Consider the following 10,940-nt stretch of genomic DNA (forward strand, 5'->3'; position numbering starts at 1 on the left):
GACATATATAAAAAAACTGTAGATTGCATGTTTTAATATTCTATGTTCTCAGGTCTAAGATTCTATGACATTGTAGAAGTCCCAAAGTGCTACATTTCCAATGCCCTCTTTCCTCCTTTATTCTCCTACCAGGAATGACAGAAATGGTGCGGAAAATTACTCTGAGCCGAGCTGTGAGAATCATGCAAGATCTCTTTCCTGAGGAGTACAACTTCTATCCTCGCTCTTGGATTTTGCCTGATGAATTCCAACTCTTTGTTGCTCAGGTAGATCCCATTCTGAGGACAGTCTAAAGTTAAAAGTCACAACCTAGATTGATGTTTGACAATTTTAGTCCCAGTTGTTTTAATATGAGTTATTGCTCCAAAATCCTCTTTGCATATATTCATTCAACAGACAATTCATCCAATAAATCTTTATTTAGTACATGCCACATATGTATGTATATATGTATCTGTATGTGAAACGCATTGTGCTGAGAAATAGAGGAGATACAAGAATGAACAGTCCTGCCCCATACCCTCAACAAGCTTATAATTTAGTAACAGGATTACGGTGCATCAAGTTAAATACAACACAAATTTGAACATGAGCACTGATCTTCCAATTAATTAGACTAGAGTTCAAATTCTATCTCTAATACTTAGTAGCTGTGTGACTTTAATTAAGCAAATCATTTAATGTCTCTCAGCTTCAATTTCTTCATGGGGATATCCATAGTGTCTGATTTATAGAGTTGCTGTGAGATTAGCATGAGTGGTAGATAAAAAGTATTTGGTAGATTTTAAAGAGTTATATAAGTGCCAGCCTATGTTAGTATAATTACAATTCACAACTTACCCCTCTTTAGGGCCTTATAGGTTACAATGAAGTTTTCTTCATATGCTCTTGTGAGGTAGTTAGTTCAAGTATTATCCCCATTTTACAGAAGGGGAAACTGAGTCTCAGAGAAGTTCTATGAGTTTCCTAAGCTTAGTGTAATCAAAGTAAAGTCACTTCCATGTCTGCTGACTCCATTGCACTTCCCACTGTGCTCTACTGCATTATTTGGATCATATAATCTCAAGATTGAAAGGAGACAGGAGAGTCATTTGACTTGCATTCAAATCCCAGTTCTGTCATAAACCTTGGTCAAGTAATTTAATTTCTCTGAATGTTAGAAGTTTCTCATCTGTAAAATAAAAAGACTAAATGAGATGACCTCAATAAATTTCTCCTCCTTGAATTCTATTACCCTACTTGAAGGAAGGGAGACACATCTGGAGATGGTTCCAAATAAAGTTATGCTATATGGGAGATAGCAAACAAGATGTACTAGAACTGTAGTCCAGTCCTGACTTGGCCACAAAGTGACCCTGGACCTTGGAAAAGTTATTTTTTTGGTTTTTAGTTCTTTCATCAAAAAGAGTATTATAATAAGATATTTGAAGTAAATTTTTCCTAAGCTTCTTCTCATCTTTAAAATTCTATAATTCTGTGTTCTAGCAATTTGTGTTGTAAGGTTCCTTCCAGTTCTGCCATTCTATGATTGTGTTCTAAAATTCTGTATTCTAAAGTTCTTTCCAGCTGTGACATTTTCTAATAGTCTGTGTTTTAATGTCTGAAAGTCCTTCCTAGCTCTGAAATTCTGTCTTAAAATTCTGTGTCTAGAACACATGAAATTTCCTATCTGTAAAATGATAAAATTTAAACTATAATATAATTATGTTATTATATCATATATAGTTGGCTAAGAAATGTTCATTATCATAGGAAAGTTTTCCACTGTGCCAAGTTTCTTTGACTTTTCCATGAAAACATTCAACTTCCTCCTCCTGCTTGCTTTGCTATTTGGTACACTTATTGCCTTAATGGTATCAGGTCTCAGTACATTCTTGTCTGTATAATTTTTTTCTGTTGAGCCAATAGAAAAGCCTCAGTATTAACTGACTAACCTTTGCATATTTCCACAATAGACCAAGCTAATATCGCAACTAGTATCTAATTAAACAGCCTTTGTGAAGCATATGCTAGGAAAACAAAGAATGCAAAGACCAGTCCCTGCTCTCAAACATGCAATATAATTGATGAGGGAGCCAACATGTAAGCAACTATGTACAAAGAAGATAGATGCAGGACAAATTGGAGATTTCAAAGAAAGACATTACTATTAAAGACTGGGACAGGCTTCTTGTAGAAGGAAGGATTTTAGCCATGACTTGAAAGATGGCAGAGAAGCCAGAGCAAGAGATAGGGAGGGAGAGATTCCAGGTCTGGGAGATAGTCAGTGAAAAATGCCTAGTCCCAGGAGAGACACTCAAGGAACAGATTGGAGTGTCTCTTATTGGAGGAACAACAAACAGGCCAGGGTCACTGAATGCAGAGTGCTTGGGAAGTGGTGGTGGGGATAAAGGGAGTATAGATATTGTATTGGAAAGTTAGGAAGGGGCAGGGTTATGAAGGACTTTTGAAGTCAAGCAGAGAATTTAATATTTGATCCTGGAGGCATTAGGGAGCCACAAGAGTTGATTTAATAGGGGTTTGGGTTGGAGTCATGGTCCAACCTATGACTTATGAAGATTAGTTTGACAGCTGAGTGCAGGATGGACTGGAGTGGGAAGAGATTTGAGGCAGGAAGATCAACTAGACAGAGGAGAGAAAGGAATATGTGTGTGTGTGTAATATATATATATTTGACAGTTAATTGGATATGGGAGAGGTAAGTTAGCATGACATCTAGGCCTGAGTGACTGGAAGAATGGTAGTACCTTCAATAATAATAAGGAAGTTAAGAGAAACATAAGAGGTTTAGAGAGAAAAATGAGTTCAATTTTAGACATGTTGAGTTTAAGATGTCTGTGAGGCATCCAGTTCAAGATGGCTAATAGGTAGTTGAAGATATGTGACAGGAGGTCAGGAGAGGAGTCAGGGCAGGATACATAGATCTTTGAACTCACTATTTAGAGATGACAATTCATGGGAGCTGATGAGACCACCACATGAAGTAATGTAAAGTAACAAGAGAAGAGGGTCTACAATAGTGTCTTGGGGACACCCAAGCCAGGTGTGACCTAGATGAAGGTCTAGCCAAGGATACAAACCTAATTCAAACCCAAAATGCTTTCTACAACAATAGTGATCTTAGAGGTAGTAAAGGACGACTTCTAATGAACATAAACACTTTATGGTCCAGTCAAACCAGAATGCTGCTTGCTTGTTCCTTGATCTCATCTATCCCTGCCTCCCACCTCCATATCTAGAATGGATTTTCTTTCCTACCTTCCTGCCTCCATCTCCACTTGTTGAAATCGTTTTTTTTTTTTCTGCTTAAATCAAGTAATACACTTTCTCCATGAAGTGTTATTTAACTCCTTTCCATTGGATGTTCTTGAGGACTTTGCCTAGGCACTCCTTTGTCTCTATCTTATTCTTTTATATCCTCTTAGTTATTTGTGTATGTATTGTATCCCACCCAGTCAAATTCCTTGAGGGCAAAGAATAGGTCATATTTTTTCTTTCATTCCCAGGATCTACTTCAGGGTCTTTGCATATAGTGAGTGCTTCATAAATGTTTGTTGAATTATATTAAAATGAATTTTATATAAAAAGGTCTGAAAGTGACTGTCATAGTTTTACATTTGTATAATGGAAAGAACAGTCAACTTGTAAGTCAGAATAACTGGTCTAAACTCTGAGGGACTTATGAGAAAGAACACTATCCATATTCAGAGGAAGAATGCTGAGAGTAGAAACACAGAAGAAAAACAACTGCTTGACCACGTGGGTTGATGGGGATATGATTGAGGATGCAGACTCTAAATGATTACCCTACTGCAAATATCAATAATATGGAAATAGGGTTTGATCAGTGACACATGTAAAACCCAATAGAATTGCTTGTTGACTATGGGAGGGGAGTGGGGAGAGAGGAGGGAAAGAACATGAATCTTGTAACCATGGAAAAATATTCTAAATTAATCGATTAAATAAAATTTTCCAAAAAAAGAGAATAATCTCCAAATAAGCTAAATGATAATTCAGCCTGTATTTGAAGATTTTCAGGGATGGAGAGTTCACTACCCATCAAGGCATAGTCTTCTCCATATTCTGCCTGCTCTAGTTAGGAAGTTTTCTTTACATAGAACAAAAACCTGCCCCACTGTGACTGCCACCTAAGACTTCTAGTTCTACCCTCTAAGGCAGTGGTTCCCAAACTTTTTTGGCCTACCGCCCTCTTTCCAGAAAAAATATTACTTAGTGCCCCTGGAAATGAATTTTTAAAAAATTTTACTAGCAATTAATAGGAAAGATAAATGCACCTGTGGCCATCACTACTTCCCTGGATTGCTATAGCACCCACCAGGGGGTGGTGGTGCCCACTTTTGGAATCACTGCTCTAAGGCCACACAGAAAAAGCCTTATTCCTCCTCAAAGTGAATAAACCCTTCCCTAATCTCTAAAGACCCTTATAACTTTAGGAGTTTACAATTACTCTTGCTTGGGGATGATACTTTGAGTGGCAGCATAGTTCAGAGACAAGAGCCCAGAGATTCAGAAGCCCTGGGTTCTAATCCTAGTTCTGTTAATCCTTTGCTGTATGTTTTGGAAGAAGTCACTTAGCCTCTCTGGATTCAGTTTCTTCATTAGTAAAGTGAAGATGTTTGACTTGAGTAAGGTCTCTTCTAAGCTTTAGCTTCTATCCCTCTTTTCACCTTCATTTTTTGTGCTGCCTTCCCCCAGTAGAATAAAGCTTGGGGCAGCTAGATAGCACAGTGGATAGAGTTGCAGGCCTGGATTTGGGAGAACCTGGGTTCAAATCTGTCCTCAGATACTTCCTTGCTGTGTTACCCTAGTTAAGTCACTTAATCCTATTTGCCTAGCCCTTACTGCTCTTCTGCCTGGCATATATTGAATATTTAATAAATACTTGTTGATTTGACTTGACTTCTAACACTCTGTATAATTATTTTGTGACAAAAAAAAATCCTTCATCTCATCAATGCATCTCATGCATGAGTTGGAGCAATTTCGTGAAGCTATCAAGAATTAGATGGCATGGCATAGTTTGGGTAGTTGGGCATGAGTTTCTGCCAGCCCTGGCCCAGAGCAAAATCTCATACTTAGGTTCCTCTTTGTCTTCTTCCATGTCATTCACTAGATACAGGGCTAAGAAGAGCCAGTTTTGGATCCAGAATGATCTGTGTTCAGGTTCTACCTCTGACACATATTGGTTATGTGTCACTCAGTCTTTCAGTGTACCAGGTAACTCTCTGGCTATAAACTACAAAGAAGGCACTGATTTGCACAGGTAGGAGTGTCCTCTTCAGTAAGTTACCTATTTCACTGAAATCACAGGTCTACTACTTGTTCCTATCAAGAATAAATTTAAGGGGCAGTTAGGTAGCACAGTGATAGAGCTCCAGGCCTAGAGTTGTGATGTCCTAAGTTCAAATCTGGCCTCAGACACTTCCTAGCTGTGTGGCCCTGGGCAAGTCACTTGACCCCAATTGCCTCAACCTTGCCACTCTTCCATTTTAGAATTGATACTAAGAGAGAAGGTAAGGGTTTAAAAAAAATAAAATTTGAAATGATGCACAGGTTTCAATTTTGTGATTTTTGTTAAAGATTGTGGGCTATTTTGAAACCTATAATATTTTAAGATTTGATGTTTCCCTCTCCTATAAGAAAATTGGTATTATATTTATTTTGGGAAAGGAAATGAGAAATTCACAATCTCCTGCTATCAGTTTGGGAAAGTACTACCTACATGTGATCAGCAGGTGGCACCATGGATAAACATGGAGCATTCTTAGTGGAAAATTTTGAGAAGATGAAATTTTAGCAGATGGCAAAAAAAAAAAAAAATCCTTGGCATTGATTTTGCATATGGTCTTCCATCTGGGTATTTGAGAAAAGTACAGTTTTTGTTATCAAAACAGTATATATTATGGTGAAAGAGTTTGTATTTGAAATAGTTTCTTTTGAGAAGAGGCAATGCAATTTACAAGAAGAAACTCTGGGCTAGGAATTGAAAAGCTTGGTTCTACTGCTGGATGCTTAATCACTAAATTGCCTGTGACCCTAGGATCCTGGGCAAGTCACATATCTCTCTGGGTCTAAATATTCCTCTTTATAAAATAAGAGAGTTTGAATGTAATGTTCTCAAGTATTTATTATGTGCTTATTATGTATACCAGGTATATAATGAAGGGTATAAAAGAGTAAAGGTCAGGGCTCAGGGGGCTACAAATATGAAAATGGTTTGATCCCAAGCCACCAATGGGAGATGCCACAAGAGCTATAGCTTCATCGTTCCATCTGTTTTAGATTTTGTTTCCTGTACTTCCAGAAATAGAACTTCACCTCCTGCATAGATATATCACACTGTACATGAAGCTTTTGCTTAGCTCAATATGTTTAGAGGAAAATGAGATCTGAAACTTGAAAAGCCAATTCTTTGTTCAGAAACCTGCTTGAGTTTGTTCAATTCAATGAACAATTTTAATAATCTGACATGCTGATGGCTTTGTTCTAGGTGTTGTATAGGATAGAGAGAAGAATAAGTTCCCTCTCTTTACAGATTTTATACTAGGATAGTGGGGAAAAGAAGAAACCAGAATTTAGGTGCATAAAAGTGGAACAAAATAAGTATTATGAGTTCCTTGAGAGGTGTTTACTTCTAACTGGCAAGGGTGAAGGAGGAAAGAGGGGAAAATTTGTTTGCATGTTCCTTTTAGAAGAGGAGTTCTGTGAAGCATAAATTTTAAGTAGAATGAGCATTGGACTGGAAATAAAGAAATCTGGATTCTTATTCTTATTCTCTTAATAATAAGCTTTGTGACCTTGGGCAAGTCACTCTTCCCCTTTCTTGGCCTCAGTTTACTTATCCATCTAACTGAACAGGTTGGAATAGATGATTTGCAAGGTGCTTCCAATTCTAATGATCTGTGTTCCATATTCTAATATTCTTGTGAGCCAAATATCCTTTCACTTTTTAATATTCTGTTTTCAAAGGTTGTTCCAGCTCTAAACATTTTACGATTCTGTGATGGTTGTCTTTTGTTTCTAATTTCTTCCAGAAAGCTCCATGCCAAGTTAAAACTATGTTGGGGGCAAGAGGGTGGTCCGGTGGATTTAGAGCCAGCCCTAGATTCAAATGTGACCTCATATACTTCCTAACTGTGTGACCCTGGACAAGTTGCTTTAACCCTCATTGCCTAGCCCTTACCACTCTTCTTCTTTGGAATCAATTGATTCTAAGATGGAAGGTAAAGGCTTAAAAAAAAAAACCAAAAAACTATGTTGGCAAAAATTTCCTCTGCCCGGATTTATTTGCATAAGGATCTGCATGTAATCAATCATTTTCTTCCTTAATGCTTATATCAGTGATGCCCGAGGCTAGTGAAGTAGCAGATAATGAAGGCTGAAACCAAGCACTGCCTGCATTAAGGAACTGAGGTTCAAGAAAAGACTGTGGGAACCTCTGGGCAAATGAAATCTCTTGTCTTTCTTTGCATAATGTGGAAATCTCTAGGGTAGCCTGTATCTGAACACAAGCTAGGAAAATCATTCCCAACCATTTTCTCTGTAGAACCAGAGAATCTTAGCCCAGGCTAGAAGGGCCCTCACCATCCATCTAGTTTAACCCTGATCTGAAGCAAGAATTGACATATTCCTTGACAAATTGACATCTTTGACAGTCATTCAGTGTTTGCTTGAAGCCACACAGTGATGGAACTACCTAGTAAAACTAACTGGGAAAATGGCTTATTCCATTGTTAGGGTCTTGTGATTTATTGGAGGTTCTTCTATATGTTGAGCCAATATCTACTTCCCTGTAACTTAAAGAAAATAGGCTCAGAGGACCATAGATTGAGAAATGGAAAGGACCTTAGAGGCCATTTACTTCAACCCCTTCTTTAAAGAGGAAGCTAAGGGGGGTTAAATGCCTTAAAACGACATAGGCAGGGGGCAGCTGGGTAGCTCAGTGGAGTGAGAGCCAGGCCTAGAGACGGGAAGTCCCAGGTTCAAACCCAGCCTCAGCCACTTCCCAGCTGTGTGACCCTGGGCAAGTCACTTGACCCCCATTGCCCACCCTTACCACTCTTCCACCTATGAGACAATACACCGAAGTACAAGGGTTTAAAAAAAAAACAACAAAAAACAACGACATAGGCAACAAAAGAGTTAGGATTTGAACTCGGGTCTCTTTAATTAGAATCCATAATCCTTCCCTCTAGACCAGTGATGGGCAAACTTTTTAAAGAGGGGGCCAAAAGAAAGGAAGATGCTCACCTGTCAGTCTGTTTCTAAGGCAACTCTTCCAAATTTTCATTGTATTGTATCCTACTCATTGTACATCAGATTAGGAATAATGTCAAGGGGCCAGATAGAACATTTCAGGGGACCGCATCTGACCCGCAGGCCATAGTTTGCCCATCACTGCTCTAGACGATATAGTTTCCCCTTTACCCTTTAGGCCTAATTTTCTCCTCTGGGGCCACGTAAGCATGTGACAGTCTTCTGGGTATTTATAGACAGAGATCATGTTCTCATTAAGGTATTTCTTTTCCAAATTAAACATATTAAGTTCTCTCAACTGACCTTCACATGACATGATTTCTAATTCACTCTCTCAAGTATGATCATCTTTCTTTATCAATATCTCACTTAAAATGTGACATCTAGAATTGGACACAGTATTGATGATGGGGTCTGATTAGGCCAGAGAGTAATGGGAATAATGCTTTCTGTCATTCTGGACATTATATTATTTTTAATGAAGCCTAAAGTTATATTATTTGTGTGTGTGTGTGTGTGTGTGTGTGTGTGTGTGTGTGAGAGAGAGAGAGAGAGAGAGAGAGAGAGAGAGAATGAGAGTTTGTGTGTGGTTGCCATGTCAAATTTATTTTGAGCCCAAACTGAACATGTAGTCCCTTGAAGTTCTTAGGGTTTTTTCCACATATCTATATCTCCAGGGTTAAATTTCTTTAATGAAAGCTTTTTCTTTTTTAAACCCTTAGTTTCTGCCTTATAATCAATACTAAGCATTGGTTCCAAGGCAGAAGAACAGTAAGGAGTAGGCAATGGGGGTTAAGTAACTTGCCCAGGGTCACCCAGCTAGGAAGTGTCTGAGGCCAGCTTTGAACCAGACTTGAACCCCAGAAAGCTATTTAAAAAAAAAAAAAAAAGAACTAGTATACAAATTTGCCCTTAAAAACATACTTATGTCTAGAATGTTCTCCCAAATTAACCACCAACTCTTATGAATCCCTGGCTTGGGGGCTGCTGGGTGGTTCAGTGGATTAAGAGCCAAGCCTAAAGATGGGAGATTCTAGGTTCAAAACTGGTCTCAGACACTTCCTAGCTGGGTGACCCTGGGCAAGTCACTTAACCCCAATTGTTTTGAACAGATGCTTAATATTGATTCTAAGACAGAAGGTAAGGGTTTAAAAAAAGATCCAACTGAAGTAGTACCTCTAAAAGACCTTTCCTGGTCCCACCAGCTATTAGTGCTATGCCCTCTAAGGTTACCTTCCATTTACTATGCATTTAACTTGTATGTTCTGACATATGTGTGTGTGTGTGTGTGTGTCTATATATATATATATACATATATATATATATGCTGTTTTCTCCATTAGAATGTAAGCTCTTTGAGGATAGGAACTAGGAACTGTTTTTTGTTTTTTTATTTATATCACTAGCACTTAGCACAGTGCTAGCACAGAGCAGGAACTTAATAAATGCTTGTTGATTGATAGATTGACCCCAGGAAATGTAGCTGGGATCAATCAGTAGAAGTGCATAGAAGTAGGGACAGTTAGGTGGCTCAATGGGTAGAAAGCCAGACTTGGAGTTGAGAGGACCTAAGTTCTAATCTAGTCTCAGACACTTCCTAACTATGTAACTCTCTAGGCAAGTTACTTAACCTTGTTTGCCTAGTTATCTTAGAGTTTTTAATAGGAGAGAAAGTAAGGGTTTAGGGGGAAAAAAGTGCAGGGAGTCTGATTTTGACTGAATAATAAAAAGAAACTTGATAGGTTGCAGAGCTGTTTGATGTAGTGAGTTCTATATCACCAGAAGAATTTTTAGGCAGTGAATGGACAGTTATTTGTCAGGGATGTGGCGCCCTCTGAAGTCCCATTTCATTGAGATTCTATGATTCTACATATTTGTTTAGGAATTATTTTGCTGCTTTGAACATAGATGGTTTTAAAGGTCAGGCAAATCTTGCTTCTCCAGAGTGATTACCAACATAGTTACAACTAACATTTATATTAGAGCTTTGCTGGTTCAAGGAATATATCATTTCATTTGATCCTTCACAACCTGTGAGGCATCCAGGGAAGGTATACCATTTTGGTGAATAAGGAAATTGAGGCTGAGAGGAGTGAAAGAAATATAACAAAGGACATGAGTAGGCCCAATGGAGGATGGAAGTTCCAGAGTGGCAGATTTCAACTCAGAATTTAGAAACTCTTCCTTCCTTCCTACTGAACAATGGCATGGGCAGCCTTTGAAAGAGGCAAATTCTTTGTCAGGCAGGCCCAATGACCCCTTCTCTACTGGGATTGAAAACAGATTCCTATTTCAGGTAGTGGTTAGACTAGGTGATGTTACCCTGATCTTTGCTGCTTGTATGGTCCTAGGACCTGCCCAAGTTCACACAGGTATGTAGTCGATGGCAGAGCTGAGAATGAAACTCAGGTCTTCTGACTCCTAAATCTTTATACCATGAATAAAAGATTATCTTTCATTTCTTCGATTCTTTAGTTTTTGAAATTTCCTAATGATTTTTATTTTAATCAAGTTTCTTATTGAAGTAGAGATGTCTAAGAGGGAGACTGCAAATCTCACACAAGAAAAGAGTTATTCATGACTCAGATATTCATTTCCGAGGTAAATTATGAAAATGGGTCAGCCATCTTCTACCAAAGAAATGGAAAAATTGTGCAAAC

At 38.3% G+C, this 10,940-nt stretch overlaps 1 protein-coding gene across 1 annotated transcript in view; it reads left to right on the forward strand.

Moving 5' to 3' along the window:
- The window catches only part of TTLL11 (tubulin tyrosine ligase like 11), a 276,026-nt gene that overhangs the window by 54,230 nt on the left and 210,856 nt on the right, over nt 1-10,940 (forward strand). The window contains 1 exon segment of the mRNA XM_044664257.1: nt 133-266. Coding sequence (XP_044520192.1) covers nt 133-266 — 134 coding nt within the window.

The sequence above is a fragment of the Gracilinanus agilis genome, chromosome 2 (genome assembly GCF_016433145.1).
Source record: "Gracilinanus agilis isolate LMUSP501 chromosome 2, AgileGrace, whole genome shotgun sequence".
Taxonomy (NCBI): domain Eukaryota; kingdom Metazoa; phylum Chordata; class Mammalia; order Didelphimorphia; family Didelphidae; genus Gracilinanus; species Gracilinanus agilis.